Here is a 27,903-nt window from a genome sequence, read left to right as displayed (position 1 = left end):
CATCCACATCTCACATAGTAGGGGACTCTGGTTGACTTGGACACTTTCTTCTCAGACCCACATGATTTTCTATCTGTCTGTCTTTTTTTGGTGGGGGGAGGGGTACCAGGCATTGAATCCAGAGATGCTTAACCACTGAGATACATCCCCGGCCCTATTTATTTATTTATTAAATTTTAAGACTGGGTCTCACTAAGTTGCTTAGGGTTCTATTAAGTTGCTGAGGCTGGCTCTGAACAATCCTCCCGCCTCAGCCCCTGAGCCCCTGGAGTTACAGGTTTGTGCCACTGTGCCCAGTTTGCCATTCTTTCTATTGCTTCCATCCTCTTCTGCTGCCAGGTGAAGAGGGGTGGGGGATCTTGGCACTGCTCACTTTTCCAGGCTCCAGCAGGGAACAAGTAGAAATTCTCTTCACATTCAGACTGAAAGCAGCATGAGAAGGAATTTTTCTCTGTGCCGATCACTGCTGAATGCTCAGGGCTACAACAATGGCTAGCTAATAGTAGACCTCAGGAAAGACTGAGGGTAGATGGATGACAGGTCCCTCCCCTGTCTCCTCAGCTCTCAAGCTCTCCCTCGCTAGGGTCATCTGACCTCCCTTACCAGCATCTCACTCTTGTTTCTGTTAGTCCCTCCCTCAGACAACTCATAGTCTGGGATGCAAGCTTAGAATGGAGGCAGTGGTTACAAACTAAATCAATGTTCTTTGCAGATCTTTCAGTTAGAAGTTAATCTTTCTTTGTTTTTATTAAACTCTTTCATCCCTGGACCCATCATGCATCTTCTTCTTGGGCAGTGGTGGCTTCATATTACGTGCTTGTGGAAGGACCTTGGGCATTCAGTGATGTGTGGAGTTGTGGGAAGGGAGGCGGTGTCTGTGAACACTTCACCTGACACATGGTAGACCTGGAATTAGTCCTTATTGAATTGAATATTGGTGGAGTCAGAAGCTGGTAAGACGTTGAAGAGAGAGGAAGACGTTTGGGAATGACCTGATAGTAAAGATGCACTAGGATATAAAGAAGGGATGGTCAGTATCATTGGTTCTTTGTTTAAACAGAACTCTACTCACTAAAACCACATAATTGTTAATTTTTATACTAATAAAGACTCTTGCTGTTGTGTTTATTGATGGGTAGAATGGTAGGTGCTCTGTAGACCCCAGCTTAGTAAACTAACTCTCTGAATTAGAGACAAAACCGAGATTGTTCAACTTACTATAAAATAAACTGAAAGAGCTTTTAAAAAGTAGTTGCTAATTGCAAAATAGTCATAATATTCCAGAAGAAAAAATTGAGAGATAAGATTTTAGTTCAACCAATACTTAATCGAGTTCTGCATATGCCAGGCACAGTGCTAGGTGTGGATTTAGGACAGTAATCATGGCAGATTATCTGCCCTCAAGGATCTTCTGCTCAAGTAAGGATAACAGATAAGAAAGAAAGAATTCTAAATTGTGATACATGCCATGAAGGAAGGAACAGGGAGCTTGGTCAGGTGGTCATGAGACTACTGTTTTAGTTGGGGTGGTCAGAGGGGCCTCAGCAGGGATGGTGTGAGCAGAGAGAGACGCAAGGCTGGGGGTGGGGATGTAGCTGATGGGGAGGCAGGAGAGGAGAGGGGCACAGGAGGGCACATCATCATGTGGTGTGGTCACAGGAGGAGCTGGGGCTGAATTCTGAGCACAGGGGCAACGTCTGAAGCAGAGAATCTGATTTCTATTTGCATAAATATAAATAGGGGAGAGTGAGTGGGGGAGGGTTGACAGAGCTGAAGCAAAGAAATCAAAGAAGCAGCAGCATTGTCTTGAGCATCCAGGTGACCGTGGCTGAAGACAGACAGTGGCTGTGGGCTGTGGGGAAAAGCTGACAGATCCATGTAGCTCAGCCCTCAGCGTGTCCTGATGAGTGATTGTCAGAGTGATGAGCACAGGAGTTGGAGGCTTGGGCAACAGGCATTGAAGGTGCCTGTGAGATAGCCATTTAAATCCTGTGCTTACTCACCTTGCAATATTGACTATAAGTGCACTAAAATAACTAAAGCAGAATTTAGACAGCTATCTTTCCCATTTCTTTAATCCAGGATCTTTTTCCTTGAGAAACCCAGGTTTTAAACATTTCTAACCGCTGCCTAGATGGTGGGCATTTGTCTGCTGTGCATTTCAGAAATCTAGTATTTCGTTACCATTAAAAAAGATACGCACAACCAACCCTTGAATGTAGGTCAGCACCAAACATGCCCAGCCTCTTAAAATTCTGAGAGATATCCAGTAGTTGACTTTGCACCCTGTGCGTGATTATGGTTAGCATGTTCAAGCTACTGCTTCATTTTCCCTGACGTTAGCAGTTTTTAACAAAATGTAAGTGTGATACTTGATTTTTTCCTTTTCATATTACTGTCTTCCTTACAACAGAATGTGGATGCTTTAGAGGATGTGTTAGTCAGATTTCTGTCATAATAATACCTGAAGCAATCAACTTATAAAAGGTTTATTTTGGGCTCACAGTTTTAGAGGTTTCAGTTCCTGATTGGTTGGCTGTGTTGCTTCTGGGCCTCCAGCAGGGGTGTGTGCAGCAAAGCTGCTCCCCTTATGGTGAGGAAGAAATGAGAGGAAGAGGGGGCCAGAGTCCCACAGTGCCTCTGCCACCTCAAACCTCCCTCTAGGATTCCGCCTCTTAAAGGTTCCACCATCTCCCAATAGCATCCCCCTGGGGACCAACCTTTAACTCAGGGGTCTTTGGGGGGACATGCAAGATCCAAACTGTGACAGAACCAGACAAAGTAGACAGTGAACAAGCTGGTTTTCAGTGGATTGATTAGCTCAGGCAAATGTTCCTCTTTTCCTTTCTGAAGATGTCATCGTTTATCCCCTTGTGTGCGTTCTTAGACATGTGTATAAAATAAACAACCATCGCACCACAAAGTGCCTAGAGAATTCTGCAACAGGTGTTTCTTGTGTGTGGCTGGATCAGCATGCAGTGTGACAAAATGACAAGCAGTTACAGATCTTGATAAGCACAGGTTACAGCTGTCACACAGCTCAGCTGTGGCTCTTGCCAAGGTCGAAGTTTTGAGTAAACATGAAGGTGTTTTGCTTCCTTATAGGTATTTGATTCATTTTACTTAGGAAAGAAAGACCCAGAGAGGAGTACTTAATACTTATCATTAAGTACTCCTTTAAGTTATCATTGGAAAAGCTTATTCCGAAATTCTTAATTGATAAATGGTGGCAATTCTGTGATAATAATATCTGACCTTCCATTTTATTTCCTTTTTTGGACCCCTGTGGTCCCCTGCCTGGGCTGTTCTAGGGTCCTTGATAGTGATCTTCTTGCCTGAGCCTCACTCCTGTCTAACTTGTTACTCCTTTTCATAGCCTCTCCCAAATTCTCCGTTTCCAGTAGTGTGTTGGACTACACACTCTCCAGGTCCTCCTGCTGTAGAGCAAACAAATAAACAGACCTGGATTGTGGGTAGAAGACAGCTCTTAAGGCATCTCGGGGAAGGCCTAAGGAAATTTCTAAGGGCAGAACAACAAAAACAAACCCGAGAGCTGGAAACTGATTGGAGCAGAAAGCCACAAATGTGAACAAATGAAAAGGCACAGAGTTCTTTAAAAGCAATTGCTAGCATCACAGTCGAAGGAAGGAAGGAAGGAAGGAAGGAAGGAAGGGAGGGAGGGAGGGAGGGAGGGAGGGAAAAGAAAAGGAAAGAAAACAAAGTCTTGAGACCATATCAAGTGCAGAAGCAGAGCTTTAAACTCGTGCCTTAAGTTGGAGCTCTCAAAGGAGGTTAAACTGGGTCCAGATCAGCAGATCACCTCCTAGGATAAACTGATCCTCTTTGGAAGAAAGCCCAGCCATACCCCCCAGGATTCTTCCAGATTAACTTCAGCCCAACATGATGTCATATTCACTGGTCTCCAGAATGATCAGGAAATAAGTCCTCATAAGTCAGAGTCTACAGAGACGTACACAACAGTGCAAGGACATGAAACATGAAATACTATACAGTATTAAGCCTCTCAGTTTGAAAAGTTTGAAGAAAAAAGATGGAATCAACAAGGGACAAATGACTAGACAGATCTGAAAAATAACCAGTGAAAACTTTCAGAAAGGAAAAATAAAATTGAAAGTAAAAACTCAGTGAATGTGGATGAGTTAAACAATAGTTTAGATGAAACTGAAATGAGAATTAGTGAATTGGGATATTTATCAGAAGAAATTCCCCAGAAACCAGCGAAGAGGTCAAGCAAATGGAAACTATTAAAGTTAAGAGACAAACGTGATAAATGAAGTTTAATATAGCCAATAGAAGTCCCAGAGGAGAGGATATCTTTGGAAAATGAGGGAACATTTGATAAGATGATGGGAGATAATTTTTTAGAAATGATGAAAAATACTGATTCAAAGATAAAAGAAGCACAACATATACCAACTAGGATAGTAAGTTGAAAAATTGCAGACTCATTATATCATGGTGAGCCTGTAGAAGACCAAAGACAGAGAGAAAGGAAGAGTAACTCTGAAGGAACGTCAGCTAGACCAGTAGCAGGCTCTCGGAAGCAGCAGCACTGGAAGCCCCGTCAGGGAGTGATGGCTCCTGTGCTCAGAAAAAATACCCTCACCCTGAGAGAGCGCTCTTAAGAACAGGGTGAGATGAAGGCGTTTCAAAACAAGGTTTTCAAATGAACAGAACCTGAGCTGCCACCACAGACCCCACTGGAGAAACTATAAACATGTATTTCAGGAAGAGAGAAATGTTTCCAAAAGGAAGATCTGAAGTGCAAGAAGGAGTAGTGAGCCCCAAAGTGGGTAAACATGAGGTAAATCCAAACAAATGTAGATTGTACAAAATAATTACGACATCTACGAGGGCAGCATGCCTGGCTTCTGCACAGGAGATTTCACAGTGTGTGTGATGAAAAAGAGTAAATTAAAATGGGTGGTGTTGAAAGGGCAAGCGAGGTTTTGTTCAGAAGTGTACCTGGTGTCACACCATGGAAAAGGAAGGTGTCAGGCACAAGATGGGGCCGAATCTCCAGGTCCATTTGGGCAGAAGACAGGCCAGTTCCTGGATTCACTAGAGTGGACAACAACAAGAACAAAAGCATCTTTTGGAGAGAGGAGACACTGCTGAAGGATTTGGAGCATCCCAAGAAGCACATCCCTGGAACAAAAATGACTTACTGAATGAGGAAGGCAGAAAGCACAGAGTGCAGGTTATGGGACAGGCATGAGTGGCGATTGCCAGTGGTCCTCTCGCCAGCTCCTTGGAAGAGGTAAGGGAGAGGAGATACCCCATCAGCACAAATTTGTAATTACATAATATTATAAGACTTAAGGTAATTAAAAACAAAAATTGGGTTAAAAGTAATTATGGCATCTAATTGATGGTGCTAGGTAACAATTGAGGAGGGAGGGATAAGTCGCAATTACAGCATTTTAAAGTCTCAGAAGGTGGTTAATTTACTAACTTTAGACTCTGACAGCCTACATAAGTGTATTAGAATGTTAAAATGTAAATCTTTCTGCCATTCTTTTGCTTTAGTTGCTAATAATAGATTGCACACATCACATGTGGATATCTGTAAAGGGAATAGATGAAAATGTACCAGAGGACTCTTGAGCCACACCTTCACCACACACACACACACACACACACACACACACACACACACACAATTTGTAAATAGTACAACAGGGCAGTATGGTGGAAGAATAAGTCTGGTGAGGAAGTAGGTGGAGAGCCAGGGATTGCAATCAGGATCTGACTGACCTGGAAGAGGGAAAGCTGACCAATTGCTATGGTGGTGAAGCTGCATAGGCCTTGTGAATTGGGGCTAGCCTGAGCCCCCAGCATTGGCCAGAGCAAGGGCCCCGTCAGTGTGGGCCGGCAGGAGAGAAGCCCTTGTGGTCATTTTTGCCTTTTCCAGCAGGGCTGCTTAGAGGAAAGACAATTGAGACCTAAGAAGAAAGTGCCACACGTGGCTACCCGGAAGAGAGAGGCATCAGTCCCAGCCCTGAGTCACGCCTGGCTCACTTCTTTCTCTCACATCAGCTTTATCTTCAAAATTATAAATATACTAGAGTGGGATCCCCTGCATCACTCTCTCCTGGGTCTGTCCATGATGGCTTCCCTGGGTTATTGTGCAGCCTCTTGACTTGTGGCCTTGCTCTCCTTGCTCCCAGTAGCCTTTTGTCTCCCACTCCTCCTTGCTTATTCTGCCACAGCCATCTTAGACTCCATGGTGCTCCTGGAACACCAAGCGCTCTCCTGCCTAGGGGCTCTGTAGTGACTCTTCCCTCCAACTGGAACACTCTGTGCTCTACTAGTCCTCATGATTTTCTCTCTCATTTCCTTTGGTTTACTGCTCAAATGTCACCTCATTGATAACACCTCTCTGAGTACCCTATATAATAGTAAAACTGTCCCTGCCACCTCCCCCACCAACCTGCCCCTTCCCCAGCTCTCCTTATTCCCCTTAATTGCTTTATTTTCCTCAAGAACTCATCACTGTCTGACTTACTATATATAAATTCTTGTTTAATTATTCATTTCTTTTTTCCCCACTATACATTATAAGCTCTGAGAAGGCAAAGACTTTTTCTTTTTGCTCACTTTTGTATTTTTAGTTCCTAGACTAGTGTGTGACACCCTGCCTAATATTTTTTGAATGAATGTATGAAATGAAGGGTGCTGAGGGAAGAGAGGGACTAGTCAATCTTAATGCCACAGAGATGTCCTGAGACATAGGACTGAAAATTTTCCATTGGATCTAGCAATTAAGGAGTCAGAGATGGCCTCCCAGAGGAAGGACAGCATTAGTTGAGGTGTGGGAAGGGAAGCCATATTATAATGTTTTGAGGAGTCAAACAGCAAAGAAAGAAATTGATTCAATGGGGGAAATTATTTTCTTGGTGTGTTTGGTGAGTGGAACAAGAAAAAGCTGAAATACAATGACCAGAGAAGCCCAAGAGGAAGTATTTAAAGTGGAAGACTCTAGCCTCCTAAAACTAAAAATGGAACTCCCAAATGATTCAGCAATCCCTCTTCTGAGTAGCTCTTCAAGGAAATGAGATCAGCATGTTGAAGATGTGTCTGCACTCTAATGCAGCATTATTCACAGTAGCCAAAATGTGGAATCTACCCAAGTGTCCATTGATGGATGAATGAGTAGAGAAAATGTGGTAGATAGATATACAATGGAGTGTTATTCAGCTTCAAAATGAAGGAAATCTTGTCACTTGCAGTAACATGGATAAACTAGGCAGACATTATGTTAAGTGAAATAAGCTGTGCACAAAAAGACAAAAACTCGGGGATTCAAGATGGCGGACTAGAGGGTGGCTGCGTTTCGTGTTGCTCCAGGACTCAGGACTCAAGAAGAGGAGATATAGAGAGCCTTGGGACCAACTCAAACCAGCCGGGCGAGAATCTCCCACTGGGCAGACGTCCCGACGGGGCAGGAGCCCTGGACGGGGCGGTAGCCCCAAAAGCAGGGATCTTTGCAAAGTAGAACGGCCGCGAGGCGCCCCTCCCCCTGCCGGAGCAGTGATCACAGACAGCTGGGAGCATTGAAGAGGGGGCTGCCCAGAGGAGAAGGAGAAATACGGGCTCGGCACATCGCTTGGAATTGGATCAGCTGCGCCAGGGCTCCGGGCGGCTATCCGGAGGAGCAGCGTGGGTTCAGGACTCAAGAAAAGGAGATATTGAGAGACTTGGGACCAACTCAAAGAAGCCGGGTGAGTGTTTCCCACTGGGCAGGCGGACGGGGCGGTAGCCCCCGGACAGGGCGGTAACCCCGAAAGCAGGGATCGTTGCAAAGTAGAACTGCCGGCGAGGCGCCCCTCCCCCGCCGGAGCAGTGACCGCAGACAGCTGGGAGCATTGAAGAGGTGGCTGTTCACCACAGCGCTTAGACTCGGCGCAACCCACCCGCGCTCTGGGAGGCTGCCCAAAGGAGAAGGTGCTTGGTGAGCTGTTTGGACTGAACGTGACCACCCCTGAACACAGGGGGCTGCCCAGAGGAGAAGGAGAAATACGGGCTCGGCACGTCGCTTGGAATTGGAACAGCTGCGCCAGGGCTCTGGGCGGCTATCCGGTGGAACAGCGTGGTGAGTGGTTTGGTCCCAGAGCATCCGCTCCTGAACATAGGGGGTTGTCTGGAGAAGGAGGAGGAGCGCGGCGGGGTGCTTGGGCTCGAAGTGACTGCACCAGGGCTACGGGAGGCAGTCGGGACAAGAAGGTGCACAGTGAGTTCTTGGGACTCGTGACGCACCAGATCTCTGGGTAACTGCCTGGTGGAGAAAGTGGTGCGTGGTGGGTCACTTGGGCACGGAACAACAGGTGGCTGCCGGAGGAAAAGGCGTGTGGCGGGTCACTGGGACTCGGAGCGATTGTAAGGGGCTCCAGGTGGCTGCTCAGAGGAGGGGCCGCATAGCCAGGTGAAAAGTGCAGAGCAGGGTCCTAGACGGCTTCTTGGTGGAAGGGCCCCACAGACAAACTGAGGGGCGGAGCGAAGGCTCCAGGACTGCAGGCAGCTTCTCTGAGGAGAGGCAGCCGAAGGAGATTCGTTTGTGAAGGGTGAGGCTTCCAGGCCCAGGAGGTAGGTCTGGGTCCCTGGGATCATTGCAGAAGAAGGCTGCCCAGCCCAGGCGGTAGGTGTGAATTGAACGGAACCTCTGGGAGGAAAACCGACCAGCGAGACCTCCCCACCAGGTGACTCCTCCCTGTTGGGTGAGGTTCTCCCAAAAGGACCGTAAAATCAGAGACACAGGCCCAAACTGGTCTTGCATCAGCCCACAACCTACTTCCCTTCTGGATGACCATTCATCAGCAAGTGAAGGTACCTCTGCCCACTAGCAGGGAATATACCCCACCAGAAGGCCACCACCCCTAGGGAGTCAGCTCCCTTGTGGAGCACTGCATTATCAACTTCCTCCAAGATTTCAGGCTACTGAAGACTAAGAGGGGAATAATAGAAATCTTCAGGGATATTATAAGACAATAGAGGAAATCTGCAATATCACAGCGGTCAACTGATACCTGAACAATATGAGAAAACAAGGAAAGAAAATGCTGCAAACAAATCTAGATGTTACATCAATGAATCCCAACGACAGCATGGCAGAAGAAATGACAGAAAGGGAGTTCAGAATATACATAATTAAAATGCTCAGGGAAGCAAATGACGAGATGCAAGAGCAAATGCAGGCACTGAATGATCGCACCAATCGACAGTTAAAAGAGCAAATACAGGAAGCAAAAGATCACTTCAATAAAGAGTTAGAGATATTGAAAAAAAACCAAACAGAAATCCTTGAAATGAAGGAAACAATAAACCAAATTAAGAACTCCATAGAAAGCATAACCAATAGAATAGAACACCTGGAAGACAGAACACCAGACATTGAAGATAAATATTTAACCTTGAAAACAAAGTTGAACAAACAGAGAAGATGGTAAGAAATCATGAACAGAATCTCCAAGAACTATGGGATATCATGAAGAGACCAAATTTGAGAATTATTGGAATTGAGGAAGGCTTAGAGAAACAGACCAAAGGAATGAACAATCTATTCAATGAAATACTATCAGAAAATTTCCCAAATCTGAAGAATGAAATGGAAGATCAAGTACAAGAGGCTTATAGGACTCCAAATATACAAAATTACAACAGACCCACACCAAGGCACATTATAATGAAAATGCCCAACATACAAAATAAAGACAGAATTTTAAAGGCCGCAAGAGAGAGGAATCAAATTACATTCAGGGGGAAACCAATACGGATATCAGCAGATTTTTCAATCCAGACCCTAAAAGCTAGAAGGGCCTGGAACAACATTTTTCAAGCCCTGAAAGAAAATGGATGCCAACCAAGAATCTTATATCCAGCAAAACTTACCTTCAAATTTGATGATGAAATAAAATCCTTCCATGATAAACAAAAGCTAAAAGAATTTACAAAAAGAAAGCCAGCATTACAGAACATTCTCAGCAAAATATTTCATGAGGAAGAGATGAAAAACAAAGAAACAAATCAGCAATGGGAGGAACCATCCTAAAGGGATTGTCAAATAAAGGAAGAACCAAGTCGTCTCAAAATAAATAAATAAAATGAACCAAATGACCGGGAATACTAATCATATCTCAATAATAACCCTGAATATTAATGGCCTGAACTCATCAATCAAAAGACATAGACTGGCAGATTGGATCAAAAAGAAAGATCCAACAATATGTTGCCTGCAAGAGACTCACCTCGTAGAAAGAGATACACATAGACTAAAGGTGAAAGGATGGGGGAAAACATATCATGCACATGGACTCAGCAAAAAAGCTGGGGTATCCATCCTCATTACAGATAAGGTGGACTTCAAGTCAAAACTAGTCAAAAGGGATAAAGAAGGACATTACATACTGCTTAAGGGAACCATAAATCAGCAAGACATAACAATCATAAACATCTATGCCCCAAACAGTGGCTCATCCATGTATGTCAAACAAATCCTTCTCAATTTCAGAAAACCAAATAGACCATAACACAATAATACTAGGTGATTTTAACACGCCTCTCTCACCACTGGACAGATCTTCCAAACAAAAATTGAACAAAGAAACCATAGATCTCAATAACACAATCAATAATTTAGACTTAACGGACATTTATAGAATATACCATCCAACCAAGAGCGAATACACTTTCTTCTCAGCAGCACATGGATCCTTCTCTAAAATAGACCATATATTATGCCACAAAGCTAATGTTAGCAAATACAAGAAGATAGAGACACTACCTTGTATTCTATCAGATCATAATGGTTTGAAGTTAAGAAATAAATGGAAAGAGTAAAAACAGAAGCTACTCCAACACCTGGAGATTAAACAATATGCTATTACATGATGAATGGATAACAGAAGATATTAGGAAGGAAATTAAAAAATTCCTAGAGGTAAATGAGAACAAAGAAACATCATATCAAAATCTTGGGACACTATGAAAGCAGTACTTAGAGGAAAATTTATTTCATGGAGCGCATTCAATAAAAGAAGTAAAAATCAACAAATAAACAACCTAACACTTCAGCTCAAAGCCCTAGAAAAAGAAGAACAGACCAACACCAAAAGTAGTAGAAGACAGGAAATAGTTAAACTCAGAGCTGAAATCAACGAAATTGAAACAAAAGAAACTATACAAAAAATTGACAAAATAAATAGTTGGTTCTTTGAAAAATAAACAAAATTGATAAACCCTTAGCCACTCTAACAAAGAGAAGACGAGAGAAAACCCAAATCACCAAAATTCGGAATGAACAAGGAAATATCACAACAGACACGATTGAAATACAAAACATAATTAGAAGCTATTTTGAAAATCTATATTCTAACCAAATAGAAAATTTCGAAGACATCAACAGGTTTCTAGAGACATATGAATTGCCTAAATTGAGCGAGGAGGACATACAAAATTTAAATAGATCAATTTCAAGTAATGAAGTAGAAGAGGTCATCAAAAGCCTACCAACAAAGAAAAGTCCAGGACCAGACGGGTTCTCAGCTGAGTTCTACAAAATCTTTAAAGAAGAGCTCATTCCAATACTTCTCAAAGTATTCCATGAAATAGAAGAGGAGGTACCCTCCCAAACTCATTCTATGAAACCAATATTACCTTGATACCCAAGCCAGACAGAGATAATCGAGGAAAGAAAATTTCAGACCAATATCATTAATGAACATTGACGCAAAAATTCTCAATAAAATTTTAGCAAATCGCATACAAAAATATATTAAAAAGATAGTGCACCACGATCAAGTGGGTTTTATCCCAGGGATGCAAGGTTGGTTCAACATCCGGAAATCAATAAATGTAATTCACCATATCAATAGACTTAAAGTCAAGAACCACATGATTATTTCAATAGATGCAGAAAAAGCATTTGATAAAATACAACACCCCTTCATGCTCAAAACACTAGAAAAAATAGGGATAGTGGGAACATTCCTTAACATTGTAAAGGCCATCTATGCTAAGCCCATGGCTAATATCATTCTAAACGGTGAAAAACTGAAAGCATTCCCCCTAAAAACTGGAACAAGACAGGGATGCCCTCTTTCACCACTCCTATTCAATATCGTTCTTGAGACTCTAGCCAGAGCAATTAGACAGACCAAGGAAATTAAAGGAATACGAATAGGAAAAGAAGAACTCAAACTATCCCTATTTGCGGATGATATGATTATATATTTAGAGGAACCAGGAAATTCCACCAGAAAACTGTTAGAACTCATAAGTGAATTCAGTAAAGTGGCAGGTTACAAGATCAATGCTCATAAATCCAATGCATTTTTATACATAAGTGAGGAATCCTCAGAAAGAGAAATTATGAAAACCACCCCATTCACCATAGCATCGAAAAAAATAAAATACTTGGGAATCAATCTCACAAAAGAAGTAAAAGACCTCTACAATGAGAACTACAGAACACTGAAGAAAGAAATCGAAGAAAACCTTAGAAGATGGAAAGATCTCCCATGTTCTTGGATAGGCCGAATAAATATTGTCAAAATGGCCATACTTCCAAAAGTGCTATACAGATTCAATGCAATCCCAATTAAAATTCCAATGACGTACCTTACAGAAATAGAGCAAGCAATCATGAAATTAATCTGGAAGAATAAGAAACCCAGAATAGCTAAAGCAATCCTTCGCAGGGAAAATGAAGCAGGGGGTATCGCAATACCCGAACTTCAACTTTATTACAAAGCAATAGTAACAAAGACGGCATGGTACTGGTACCAAAATAGACAGGTAGATCAATGGTACAGAATAGAGGACACGGACACAAACCCAAATAAATACAACTTTCTAATATTAGACAAAGGTGCCAAAAATATGCAATGGAGAAAAGATAGCCTCTTCAACAAATGGTGCTGGGAGAATTGGAAATCCATATGCAACAGAATGAAACTAAACCCATATCTCTCACCCTGCACAAAACTCAACTCAAAATGGATTAAGGACCTTGGAATCAGACCAGAGACTCTGCAGATTATAGAAGAAAAAGTAGGTCCCGATCTTCAACATGTCGGGCTAGGACCAGACTTCCTCAATAGGACTCCCATAGCACAAGAAATAAAAGCAAGAATCAATAACTGGGATAGATTCAAACTAAAAAGCTTTCTCTCAGCAAAGGAAACTATCAGTAATGTGAAGAAAGAGCCTACAGAGTGGGAGAATATCTTTGCCAATCATACTTCAGATAGAGCACTAATCTCCAGAATCTATAAAGAACTCAAAAAAACTCTACATCAAGAATACAAATAATTCAATCGACAAATGGGCTAAGGAAATGAACAGACACTTCACAGAAGAAGATGTACAAGCAATCAATAAACATATGAAAAAATGTTCAACATCTCTAGTAATAAGAGAAATGCAAATCAAAACCACCCTAAGATTCCATCTCACCCCAATTAGAATGGCGATTATCAAAAATACAAGCAACAGGTGTTGGCGAGGATGTGGGGAGAAAGGTACACTCATACATTGCTGGTGGGGCTGCAAATTAGTGCAGCCACTCTGGAAAGCAGTGTGGAGATTCCTTAGAAAACTTGGAATGGACCCTCCATTTGACCCAGCTATCCCACTCCTTGGCCTATACCCAAAGGATCTAAAATCAGCATACTACAGAGATACAGCCACATCAATGTTCATAGCTGCTCAATTCACAATAGCCAGACTATGGAACCAACCTAGATGCCCTTCAATTGACGAGTGGATAAAGAAACTGTGGTATATATACACAATGGAATATTACTCAGCCATAAAGAATGACAAAATTATGGCATTTGCAGGCAAATGGATGAAATTGGAGAATATCATGCTAAGTGAGATAAGCCAATCTCAAAAAGACAAGGGACGAATGATATCGCTAATAAGTGGAGGATGACACATAATGGGGGGGAGGGAAGGGTTAGTGTTAGGGTTAGAGTTAGGGTTAGGGAGGGGGGCAAGTATGGAGGAAGAAAGTACTGTATAGAGGGTAAAGAGGGATGGGAGGGGTGGGGGGAAGGGGAAAAAATAACAGAATGAATCAAACAACATTATTGTATGTGGATTTATGATTACACAAATGGTATGCCTTTGCGCCATGTACAAAGAGAGAGACAACATGTATCCCATTTGTTTACAATAAAATAAAATTAAAAAAAAAAAAAAAAAAAAAGACAAAAACTCCATGATTCCACTTATGTGTGAAATCTTAAAAGCTGAACTTGGGCTGGACTGGCTGAGTGGTAGAGCATTTATGTGGCTTGGGTGAGGCCCTGGGTTGGATACCTAGTACCATGGAACCCAGAAGCAAACGGAATGGTGGTTCCTGTGAGGGATGGTGGAGGAGGGAGATGTTTGTCAAGGTTTAAAAATGTTTCAGTGAGACAGGATGAGTAGGTATAAGTTCTGGAGGTTCATTGTATAGCGTGGGGACCATCGGATATAGTAGTGTATTGTAATACCTAAAAATCTCTAAGAGTAAATCTTAAACATTTACTGAAAAATTATTAGTATGCGAGGTGATAGGTATGTTAATTAGCTTCATTTAATTACTTTGAGAGGTATACATAGATGAAAACATCACATCTATACTGTAAATATGTACGATTCTTATTTGTCAATTGTATCTAATAAAGGCAGGAAAATATAAAATGAAAGAGACCAGGCGCTCTGTGGGAGAAGGGGAGAGAGCTGATGAAGAGGAGGTTAAGGACAGGAAAGAGAAGCACTGGCCACTGAAGTAGATGCTTCAGCAGCACATGACAAGACAGGCCTGGGCAGCCTTAAAGGAGGGTTCCACAGAATGGGAGAGAACCTTGGCTAGCTGCTCTTCTGACAGAAGATTCATACCTCGACTATATAGAGCTCAAAAAACTTTATATTGAAAAATCAAATAACCCAATTAATAAATGGGCAAATTAATTAAGCAGATACTTCTCAAAAGAAGAAATACAAATGGCTAAAAAATACATGAAAAAAAAAGTTCAACATCATAAGCAACTAGGGAAATGCAAATCAAAACTACACTGAGATTTCATCTCACACCAGTCAGAATGGTAGTCATCAAGGATAATAAATGCTGGAAAGGGTCTCCAACAATAAATGCTGTTGGTGGGACTATAAATTAGTACAACTGCTATGGAAATTAGTATGAAGGTTCCTCAAAAGATTAGGCATGGAACCACCATATGACCTAGCGATGCCACTTTTCCATATTTACCCTGAAAAAATAAAGTCATCTTACCACAGTGATGCATGCACACCCATGTTTATAGCAGCACAATTCACAATAGCCAAACCATGGAACAAGCCTAGGTGTCCATCCATGGATGAATGGATAAAGAAAATGTGGTGTATATATACACACAATGGAGTTTTATTCAGCCACAAATAAAAATGAACTTATGGCATTTGCAGGTAAATGGGTGAAACTAGAGACCATCATGTTAAACAAAATAAGTTCAACTCAGAAGGTTAAAGTTGTATTTTTTGCTCATATGTGGAAGCTAGAGAGGAAAAAGGAAAACAAAGGTGGGGGTGGGGGTGGATCACCTAAAAAGTCAAAGGGAGATCAGTAGAGGAGAGGATCCAAGGGGTAGCAGGCAGAGAGGGAGGTGGGAAATGCTGGGGAGTGATTTTGGTCAGATTATATTGACACAGTGTGTGCATGTACAAATAACAGCAGTTCCCATCAATATGTACAACTATAATGCACCAATGAAAACATGGAGGAAAATTTTTTTTAAATTAAATAAAAAGAAAGGAGGGTTCCTGAACCTCTATTGAAGGATGATGTGAATGGCTGTGGATATAGTTTGAGTGGTTAGCAGCAGAAGAGCTGAAGCCAGTCATTTTAAAAGACTTTCTTTCCTCAATGAATGCAGACCACCTATTAAAAGGAAAAGAGAGAAGGTCAAGGTTTGGAATTGTCTATGAGAAAGTGGCAGAGCTAAAGATAAGCAAACAGTTTCATGGGCTGTCATGAGGTCCCAGGCGACCTGGAGACCGTGAAGTTACAGTGGTGAATTTCCTTCTGCAGTGGTCAGTCACCCAGTCACAAGGTGCTAGATACAAAGATTAAAAGTTGAGAGGTGGGGAGAGCTGGAAAACTGAACCAGGTCTGCGTGTCCCACATCAGGGAACTGTGTAATTAGGGGAACCCCAGGACCACCGCAGAGCTCTCACAGTGGAGAGCCAGCATTTGGGTACCTGCTGTACAGAGGGCTGGGAAGACCATATTAGCCAAATAATCAGGTGAGGAAGACAGACTCCTCTGTTTCAGTGCCCTAGAGAGCTGATCATCAGCAGATCAAAGTCAACCTCCATATGAGGGGAGGGGAGGAAGAGAAAGGAGCAGGCCAGGGAGAGAAAGCAGTCAGTGTGCATACCCAGGGGTCAGGCAGCACATGAGGTGGAGGATCTTCCAGGTACAGAATGGCAGGTGTGCAGTGGTGCAGGTAATGAGAGACAGGGGAGAGGGAGTCTGACCGGTGTGATGTGAGGCCTTCTCACTCTATCCACCACCTCTTACCTCACTTTCATATGTTCTCTCTCGCTGACCTCTGTGCAGAATCTTTAAATAATTTCTCTGTACCTATCTTCCAGTTCCCAATTTTCTGTTACCAATTTATTTTAAGGTTTCAGTTGTTTTATCTTCATTTTTAGAAGTTCTTGAATTTTTATCAAATCTGCTTAGTTTTGGTTTTATAATTTTTTATTCCTTGCTCATCTTTCAGAAATATTTCTTTACCCACAGTAAATATATCTGTGGTTGCTTTATCTTCTGTGTATAATAATTCCAGTATCTAAAGGGCTTTGCTGGTCCAACTCTGCTTCCTTTCGTATCCTCGGGTGCAGTGCGTAGTAGTACATGGTCCACCCTCAAAGTACATATTACATGAATGAAGATACATGGAAACTGCTAGAGTAACAAGACTAAGCCAAATACAGAAAAATTAGATAGAGTGGAGTACTGTATGTCATACAATGAAAACATAAGCAGAGAGCTATAAGAACAAAGGCCATGCCAATGTCCCTGCTTGGGGAAGAGAAATGGTATATGTCATCTTTGGTATTCAATAAGTTGTTTCCAAAAGGACATATTCTCAGGCATAAATAAAGTTTTACTAGGTATCTTCTTGGCTTCTGTTGAAGAACAGAACAGTCATGCTTTATGAGAAGCAGCACTTCATCTGAATTCATGACTTAAATGATATTTAAAGGTGTGTTGCAGTGTCACAGACTTCGATGTGTTTTTTTCTGTTGAGTTCAAGTTTATTACTGGTCTGGACATCTAATGAGGAAAATGTTTGAGAATGCAGTTCTCTCTCATCTTCCCACAGCACACCAGCTTTTGGTCTCAAATATCACCTGCTAAGAACAGCCAGGCCCAGGAGCTTGCATGGTGCTTGAGGTCTCTAAATACAGGATTCCGGAAGCAGGAGAGAGCACCATCAGGACCCCTTGTAATTCTTCAGAGTGTTTCCTAAAACAATTCCTAGTAATTAGATAGTGTTGACTGTGGGTCAGGTACCATTTCAAGTGTTTTATATATTTAATGAATGTTAGAATTAAATTTCTGACCCAATTTTGCTTAAATTTTTACTCTCTAGAGTCAGTTTTATCGTCATGATAAGGTTAGGTCTAATGGTCACCAGCACATGTGCCTTCAGGCGCCTCCTTATCTCTGTGGGCCTGGAGTGTGCTCATCACACAGGGGACCTTCCATGTGCCAGAGACTAGGTTTCATTTAACTCAAGCCTCGACACGAGAAACCTTGAAATGGACAGTTATCACCACCTTCACAAAGACATTTTAGACCCAACTTATAAAACTATAATCTATTGAGAGAAATTATGATTTTTATTATTGGTTAAACCTTAACTGTGACATAAAACTTAATAATGGACACCTGCACCTATTTTATAATCCATTCATTATGACCATTTTCATGGCATGAAATCTTTAGCTGTCCCACTTGAACAGATTTTTTTAAAAAGCACCTCTACTTAAGTCTATATCTCTATTTTCCTATGAGAAATGAAAGCATTATCTGAAGTTTACATTTAGAGTAGTAAATATACTTGCCATATTTCATAGCTACAGTTGAAGTATGATTTCTTATTTTAACACTCAGGTATAATACTATAGTTAAATATCACTAAATATAGTGATATCAGGTATATCACTATAGTTAAATGTGATAATATATAATGAAATTCTCAGGACCTACAACTGTGTGTGTATACACACTCAATGCAGATTAGAGAGAGATTAAAGCTATTCTAAATTATTTTGATTATTTAGCATTTTGTACATATACCACAAGAAAAAGTATATATTAAGGTTTTCACATCACACATGTTATTTCACATTCATATCCATTTTAACTTAAACCAATATATTAATGAACAATTTAAATTATACCTCTATATTAATAATTTATAACTGTGGCCTCTTAGCAAAATGCCTTTATTATCTTCAGATGTTATTTTTTGATTAACTTAATTACTAGAGCAAAAGCTCCTTCAGTTACACATTTTTAAATTACAGAAAGAAGTATTTTGGCACCCATCTTTCGTCACGTCTGCCAGCGCCCTCCTTTGTAACCGTAATTGGATCCTATATGTCAGACAGCAAGAGAGCAGCACAGCAGTAGCTCTGTTGGAAGACAACACCCATTATTAGAGTCACAGTAATGAATTCAAAATGACATACAATGACTATAGTACCCGAAACAGGCAGTGGAATTTCTGAAAAATGAAAAAGAGGCCCAGTGTGGCATGTTCTTGTCTGTGGGCAAAGTCTCTTAACTTGGAACCAAACCTGAAGTTCCATTTCCGCAGATTTCATCTTCAAACTGCCAGTAACATCCTGGTACCTCTAACAGCATTGCTTTTCTCTTTTGACCTGAGGCTTGAAGCAGAGGTGTTTTGCTGGGTTGGGGTTTCTCTGCTGGTGGACATTTTTCTGAACATCTGTGTTTAGATCCATAGCCCGATGTCTACAGAGAAGAAACTCTTCCCAAAGGATGACTCTCAAGAAGGGTCAAACCAACTTTAATAAGACCCATATTCTAAGGTCCTATTTTGCATTAATCAAGTGTATTGGCAGGTACAGAAGCACTGTATAATAAAGAAAACTGGTACAGTCTCATAACTCAGTACTGAGCTTCCCATCTAGGAATCAGCTGGATAGGTACTTGAGAACAAAGCCCTGACATTCAGTTTAAATTGAAAGAAAATGAGGAATCAGATAAAGAAAGCCAACCAAATTAATTCACTCTCTTCTCCTCTCTGCTTTGTGAGTGAATTCAGAGAAATTCTGTCCCAGAAAGTGTTGGGAAGCCCTCATGAAACAATTGCTTTGGTGCTTACAAATGTATACATTTTGGTATTGACATAAATGTGTACATTTATGTGTTTGTGTTCAAACACAGACAGTATTCATTGCCGAGCTCCTCGTGTTCCTGTGGGCTTCAGAAAGTTTTCTATGAATGCTCTCCATTCTTTATGTGTTCAAGAAGACCCCTACCTTTACGCCTCTTCCTGGAGAAGATAAGACTCAGTACGAAGACCAGCTGTGTACTGCTCAGCCCCACCCCATCCACATGCCCTGCCTCTCAAGAAGCTGCACTGGACAAACATGGTGATCTGGAGGTGAGACTGAGTCACTTTACAGTTATGATCACATACCCATGTCAAGCTGTTAGAAGAATTTAGTAAAGAAGAACTTGGAGCAGCTGGACTTACCGGGCTTTTTTGTTCCTGCTTTCCTCCCCCAGTAAGAAAGATATCAGAATTCAAGAATCTGGAATCCTAATCTTCATTCTGCCCTGTAATCACCGTACCTCTGCATGTCTTAGGTTCTCGTGTATCACAGTTGGGCTGAATTAGGATGCCTCTCTGACCTCTCTTTTCTGTACAATTGAGTTCATTTCCATGACTAGAATATCCAGATAATGATTTACTGAACAAACATCCATCAAATGACTGTCAGATACCTGCTAGTCACCTACAGGTTGAACAAGTCCAATAGAATTTGTGCCCTGAGGAGTTTGCAGAATAGTGGAGGTGACAGATCTTTAAACAAGAAATTATGACAAGTTACAAACAACAAATTGGTTTACCATCCTGTGCCAGAGTATAGAATAGTGCCTGACACATCTTTGTACTTAGTACATTTGCCAAATGAATGAATAATATTTAAAATGATGAAATGGGTTGGGGAGATAGCTCAGTCGGTAGTGCTTGCCTTGCAAGCACAAGGCCCTGGGTTCGATCCCCAGCACTGCAAAAAAAAAAAAAAAAAAAAAAAAAGATGAAATTAGTGAAAATATGAGTATCACATTGTATTTATTATGCAAAAGGAAAGAATACAAAGGTTTATTTTGTAGGATAAAAATAGATTTTACAAAAGAGGTAGTGTGTGCATTGGGCCTTAAAGAATGAAATCATCTTTGATGGAGAAGGGTGGAGAAGATATTCTAGTTTAAAAGAACAGCATGAGCCAAAGACCAGTTAGTTCAGCATAAGGAGAGGGAAGAGAATCTCAGGCAAAAAGAACAGCCTGATTGAAGGTATAGTGCTCAGAAGGGGCGTGGAGATGGAAGAGCTGGATGAAGTATAGCTGAAACAGTGTCGGGGATGGTGGTTCAGGATGAGGCAGGAAAGGCAAACAGAGAATGTGATTTATGCAGTATTGCAAACCACTTTAAGTAGCTTGAAGAAGTTATTAGAAAGAAATGACATGATCTGATTTTCATTTTAGAAAGGTCACTCTATCTTGTCTTTGTGGAATGTACTGAGGGGTCAGCTGGGGAGACTCTTAGAGTCTGTGGTAGCGATCGTAGTTCCAAAATAATACAAATGGCTAGGAAGTTCGTGGTCATACTAATAGGGGTAAAGCAAACACCCAAGGATTAGGAGGCTAAAGGATGGTAAGACCTCCCTGTGTAGACCAATAGAAAGTTATTCATGTCTAGAACTCAGCAGAAGTCAGGCTGAGGATCAAATGTGTGGATTACTTACATACAGGTCACAGTCCTAGTTCTGGTTTACGAACAGTCATGTTACCATCCTGGGAGGGTGTAGAGGCAGAAGAGAAAAGGGTCAAGGATGGACTGTCCACATTTCAGAGGAAAGAGGACAGGGAAGAATGTTGAGACGCTTGCTTAGAGAAGAGGAGAACCAGTTCAGTCAAGGCACCTAAGAGAAACGATTTGAAGGAGTGTCTTAAGATGGCAACTCCATTCTCCCTCCCTGAGGGAGGAGGTCCACAGCCCTGCAGCTCCAGCCCCTGCTCTCTGCCACACACATTGTCCTGTAACACTGAAGGGTTCATGCCCACCCTGCACTACCATGCGGGGCGGTGCTCAGAGCCTTCACTTCCTTGCTGCGATTGTTCCCTTAACTCAGGCACCCTCCACCTGACTTTTTCTCGTCCTTCTCACTCACCTCGGATCGCACTGCTTTCAGAAGACTTCCTTGAACCTCTTTCACTCTTTGTACCTCTAACCCTAACACAGTGCCTAAATTTGTAGTTTTTCAACATTTGTTTTGGTACTTAATTAACCTAAGACTCTAAATCATTTCATTGGTCTCCTAGTTGGTTTCTTATTTCTGTTCTCCCCAGCCAGAGCATTTTATATAGATATAAAGTGGCAATTTTCCTAAGGCACTGTATCAGCCAAAGTTATGGTTTAACAACTTATTGGGGTATAATTATCATGCAGTAAGCTAAACATATTTAAAGTTTATAAATTTCTTCTTTAACCCAGGGGTATTTGATTTCTAAGTTTCTAAATATTTAGAGTTTCTTCTAGGTATTTTGTTAGTTGTTTCTAATTCAACTTCATGTGATCAGCGAACTCAATATATAGCTTCAGGCTTTTAAAGCTTATTGAGATTTATGGCCTGTCTTATTGGACAGATCATATGGACTTGCAAACTTAAAAAGAAAAAAAAAAAAAATTTTCCTGCCGTGGTTGGTGTAGAGCTTTGTGAATGTCCATTAGGTTAAGGTGGCTGATAAGGTTGTCTTCTAGACCCTTCTGATGTTTTGGAGAAAGATGTTAATACCTCCAAATAAGAGTTAGATTTGTCTAATTCTTTTAAAAATTCTGTCAGGTTTGGGGGACCTCAAAGTAAGACATGTTCAAATTGCTATGTTGTACAAATATATTCTCTTTGTCTATTCATTTATTGAGAAAGTGAAATCTAGACATTGTAAAACTGAACTTATAACTCATTATTATTTACATGTGCTTATCACACACATATTTGTGTGGGTACATATGTACATACATGAAAGCATGTGTATATATGTATCTGTCTATGCATCTATCTGTATAAGCCACACTTTGTCTTAAGTTCATTGATGATAGGAATCATGACTTCCACTTACATATCTCTCCAGGGTCTTAATACAGCCCAGTGTGAACAGTAGGTACCAGTATACGCTGATGTGCACAGAATCGACATATAAAGCCGATAACAAGTGGGAGTTTTTGCAGGACTGTTGAATATAAACTATAAATAACTGAAATAGTGATTGAATTGAGAAGGACTAATTTGGCATGCTGCATGGAACGAGCAGGGAGGGAATGAGGCTGGGGCAGAGAAACCCATCACAATCTACTTTCTAAAATCCGCAGGACTCTTCAGCTTTCTATTTAAGAACATTTTTCTCCTTGAGATATGCATTTTAAAATCATTATCAATTAGACTTCTTTTAGATCGTAGTATTTGATTTGTTTTAAAAGTTACCATTTTTAACAGAACTCTAAGCAACTGGAAGATTGCAGTCTGTGTCTCCTGGACTGTTGGGAAAGGGGCTTCAGAGACATACAGTGACTTCAGTCGGATTTGTTTCATTGACTTTTAAGATTTTGTTCAGTTGAAAATTTTCATACTTAACATTAAAATAGGCAGCTATTATATATGACTTTATACATCCCAATTTTGAGATTTAGATTCCACAGCTTATAAATATTTTCATCAGAAAGTCACTGTCATTCTGAATTGTCCTAGTTTACATATTGTTAAATTTTAAGATGATTTATGTAATACATATAGAACAAGACCTTCTCATGTGTAACATGAAAGTCAGTGGGAAAATATTTAATGAAAATTCACCTTTAAAGAATGCTTTTATGTAAATATAGTGGCTTGCACTTTGGAATCCCTTAAATCTAATTTCCTACTAGGGACTTATTAGTATTCTTAACAGAACCTTTTACCAACTAAATAGAACTGGGCCATATGCAAATTAGGAATATTTTAGAAGAGGTTATTTTCATCTACCAATTTTCTGCTTCTTTTAATCATTGTTAAGACATTAAGCCACATTCAATTTAGAAAAACAAAGGCATGCCTTGTGCAGTGGTGCACACCTCTAATCCCAGCTACTCGGGAGGCTGAGGCAGGAGGATCACAAGTTCAAGGACAGCCTGAGCAACTCAGTGAGGCTGTAAGCAACTTACAAGTGAGACCTTGTCTCCAAATAAAAAAATAAAAAGGTGGGGATGTGGTTAGTGGCAAAGTGCCTCTGGATTTAAAAAAAAAAAAAGGGGGGGGGGCATTGCTTTTGCTTCAATTCTTGTGCCTAGTTTTTCCTTTCACTCAACAGCATTGATTAAGTACTTCCTCAAGGACTGCCACTGTGAGGTGCTGGCATACAGAGGCAGCTCCTAGAAGGTCTTCTCGAGGAGCCTGTTATCAGGTGGGGGGCAAGACTTTTAATGAATGAAGTGTCATCGTAACAGAGTCTGAACACGATATGGTAAGATCAACAACAATGAGAGAGGGCAAGGAAAGGAAAGGCACAGGACAAGCTCTGCAGAGGAAGTGATCCTTGAACTGAGTTTTAAAGGATAGGAAGATTGTAAAAAAGAAAGGAGTTCCTAGTAGAGGTAGCAATACGTTTCTTGAATTGTTTAATTCTTGGGATACACCAGCAGTTTTTTCCTAACCTCCAAAATGGTGAAAGAGGGAGGAAAGGCTTTTAGTGTCAAAGAAAATGTTCTCTTCTTTAATATCCCAGAGCCTGAAAGTGATGACGAGAGCCTATAATGTGCATTATGAAGTGTGTTGCAGTGTACAGCGTGAGATCCGATCAATAGTGATTACATGTTTCTGCATTCTCTTCCCTTCTGGGATTTTCAAATGATATGGTCTTCCTTTGGCCCTCTCTCACCTAGTTGTACTTCTAATTTCATGAACTCAGTCTCTTCAAAATAATTTTCTTTCTTACCTAGGTTCTGATGAAAGTATTTGAGAGCAAGACCTGGAACTGAGCGTTGATAACAGTTTGCATCTAGATATTCAGGCCAGGTCTATAATTCATAGATTCAGTAGACATTCCTTGACCAGGTCTAACTTAAGTTTTAGTTTCTTATAATTTCTTCAGTCTGTTCTATTTGTAATCAATTGCATGTGTCTGTTCTATTTCATGCTCTATTCTAGGTGCTTTGTGGCATTAATGACTAAAATGGACAAATATTCCTGACCTTGCAGAACTTACATTTTAGTAATTGTCACAACACCTCTGAAAGATTTTTCTTCCACATGGACAAAGGATTTGTTAAAATTATGCTGCTGCCTAAAGTACTGAGTTTCTTTAATGGGCTCCCTGTAGACACAGGGAGAAGAAGACATTTCTTATTCCAGGGGAAAAGGCTTTTTTGTAGCTGAGGGTTCTATAAGGATAGGCCAGTAAGATATGGCAAATTTTCACTAGTTTATCTTGTAAAAGATGAAAGTTTGAAGGTACTAAAAATATGGTGGTTTCAGAGACAGATAAGTGGGTGAAGGGAGAAATATTTAAAGAGAAGTTATTTGAAGCTCTCCTTGCCTTGTGTTTTAGTGAGGAGAAGGAGAAGGCAGCCACCAAATGACTAAGGCATCAATTATAGCTTGGATGTGCTTTAAATAGAACATAGAAGCATAGTAAGAAAACAGAAGGACTAAATAGGGAAGAATTCTGTTATGTCATTAAAAACCCTATTTATTAAAACTGCAATGGATCTGAAATAGAGTATTTTCAGTTTTATTTTTTGATTATAGTTCTTATTTGTTACTTTATAGATGCTGTACCTACTCCCTCAGAAAAAAGCCCATCTCTGCAGACAAATGTGAGTTTGGACAAGAAATCAGAGAATACTATTACAAGTACTATAGCAGAGAATCCCCTGCAAACACGGCAGGCAGCTTTGCCAGCATTTTGGTCATCGAGTAAAGAAGAGTTTATCAGTCCCAATGAAAGGATATCAAAGTCAGACTCTACTTTCTATGACCAGTCCTCTGTAGAGACACTGTATGTCTCTCCCTCATTCAAAACATGTCACCCCGCGAAGGAGATTGTAATCAACAAGGACCTTCAGAAACCAGTGCAGGCCAGCGTCATTCAGAAGCATGATGCAGACCTCAAGACCCCAACCACGTGGGGTGAGTCCACCAGCAAACACGGCTTTTCGAAGCTCTCCTCCTTGTGAAGCATTCTTTTACCTTTCTCTCCTTTTGCCTCCTTTTTTGTTCCCTCCTTTCACTCTTCATCAGTGATACTAAAATATAAATACCGTAAACATCCGTCTCAGTTGGAAAAATACCCCTCTTATTAAAGGGCTAGTAGATCATTTATCTTTGTGGGTTACAAGTATTTGGCTATATTTCCATAAATTCTGAGTAATTTTGGTATAAACCAAATTAGAAAGAACTAGCATTAACCAAGAACTTCCCATTGGATATTTAGGCCACTTATTAAGAGACTACATGTAAAAGAATTGGTTACAGTGTATATGTATGGCACACTTTTTTTAAAGGCCTTTTTGTAAAGGTATAAGAGATCTTGTCCTTTTCCTGCCTATACAAAACAGTGAGAGGGTTGTGATATTGTTTAGACTGAGTGATAAAGGACAGAGGCAGTTGGGATGCCAGGTTGTTGGCTCTCAGTTATTAAATCCTGCAATATACAATTATGTTTTCTTCTATAAAGTTAATTAGCAAAAGAATAATTTGTTTGCTCATGCATTTTTCAAAGACTAAGACTATAATGATTACCAACTCATATAAATTCAAAGCTTTCAATATAAAGCTTTTAAACTGACTCAAACACAGATCAAAAGTACATATAAATACAAATAATGGAAGTTACCATGTTGAGGTTAAAGATTTTTACCTTGTTTCTAATAAGGTCATTGAATAATAAAGATTCTCCTAGATTCTAAAGATTCTTCAAGAACATTTTGGTATTGAATAGCCTAACAGTAGTAAACACTATTCTTAATTGTCACCAAATAAACTTTTTTGCTGAAACTGTTGATATGGAAACCAGTTAGTACTGATTATGATATCTGTGATCTCCTATATGCATGGCTGCCTTCTGGGAAGGTGTTACTTTTGGTTCATTACTTTCATAAATACTACAAATAGATAGTTTAAAGTACCTTTTTGGCTACTGTCTGTACCATATGCAGTTAATAAAATTTAGCAAGAGAGTCCTCTAAAACCAGTTAGCAAGGATGACTTTTGCTTCTGGCTATAATGAAATAGGATAGTGTTAGTCTAACCCTGCCACTAAAATTAACTTTAAACACTGGAAAATTAGTAAAAGCTAGTGTAAGTCCTCAGAAGACAACCAAGAAAGAAAATATATATAATGGGTCAAGATCTCAAGGGAAGGACATTGAGATGAATTCTATATTCACCCTAGTCCCCATCCCACCTTGGGTCCACAGCCAGGGTTTTCCCCAGTCTCATTGGGTCTGGGTGACAGAATTGGAGTTTGGGGCTTCTCAGTTTTCAGGGTCTGAAGAGACCCGTATTCTAGAGAATAGGGAATCACAGAAAAATCTAAACGCTTTTGTGTGATTGCCTACTGTTAAGATGCATATGTTCTAGAAGAGATGCCAAAAAAAAGTAATGTGAAACCACTTCTTAGAAACCAAGCAGAGATTCTGATCATCTTATGATTCGAGGAGACAGAGATTAGAGTTCAGGATATGCCAAATGGAGGCACCTTGGTGAATACTCCATGCTTTCAATTAGTACCTTTGACAAGCTATACTTAAGAAAATCAGAACTACACTCTAGCAGTAAGGACAAACCAGACAGCCCTCACAAATACTAAAATCTGACTTCAGCTATAGCAGTGATTGACTCATATTCCATCTGCTTTCTGGAAGACAGTCCCTTTCTTAAGAGCTTCTATAATCTTTCATGAAAAATATTTTGGCATTCAACAATACCAGGTATAACAGGAAATGAACAAATCTCCAGAAATATGGGAGAAAAACACAACAGAAACAGATCCATAGATAATCTATATTCTAAAGTTATAAGGTAGCTACTTTAAAATAATGATGATTAATATGATCAAGAAAACAGGAAACGTTTGAGAATTTCTTCAGATTACTAGTATCTGTTTTTAAAAAGATGAAAATATTAGAGCTGAAAAACAGTAGCTGAAGTTAAGACCCTGAGGGTCCTTTGCAGTTTATATGGCCTATGATATTATAAGAGAGAGTTCAGTGCTGGCAGAGAAGCTGGCCAGTTATGAAGGAAATCCTAAAAGGGAAGGAGGCTCAGACCTGGTGATTCCTATAAATTGTGTATGTATTCTGCCCAATCCTTGACTAAACTACACATGGTGGGGGGAACCCAGTGAGTCTGACTAAATAAACAAGCCTGCAGGAACCTAGAAGAACTGAGAAGAAGGTGACAGTTTGATAAATCCAGCCAAGTTATTTTTTTACTAGAACAAAAATCATTCTTCAGAAAGACTGTCACAGAATCAAGAGACTCTACAGTATGTCCAAATGTCCAGTATAAAATTTAAAAATCACTAGAC

The 27,903-nt window shown here is 40.5% G+C and overlaps 1 protein-coding gene across 1 annotated transcript in view; it reads left to right on the top strand.

Annotated features, from left to right (window-relative positions):
- Nucleotides 1–27,903, top strand: part of ENTHD1 (ENTH domain containing 1) — a gene marked incomplete at its 5' end in the record, with an annotated part of 124,427 nt that overhangs the window by 78,717 nt on the left and 17,807 nt on the right. Inside the window, 2 exons of the mRNA XM_079140804.1 lie at nucleotides 19,496–19,715; nucleotides 25,143–25,502. Of these exons, the coding sequence (XP_078996930.1) occupies nucleotides 19,496–19,617 (122 nt within the window). The 3' untranslated portion in view covers nucleotides 19,618–19,715; nucleotides 25,143–25,502. The remainder of the gene's footprint in view (nucleotides 1–19,495; nucleotides 19,716–25,142; nucleotides 25,503–27,903) is intronic.

The sequence above is a fragment of the Sciurus vulgaris genome, assembly GCF_902686455.1.
Source record: "Sciurus vulgaris genome assembly, chromosome: 5".
NCBI lineage: Eukaryota > Metazoa > Chordata > Mammalia > Rodentia > Sciuridae > Sciurus > Sciurus vulgaris.
Note: the sequence above shows the minus strand (reverse complement) of the source record. Positions and strands in the feature narration are given on the sequence as shown.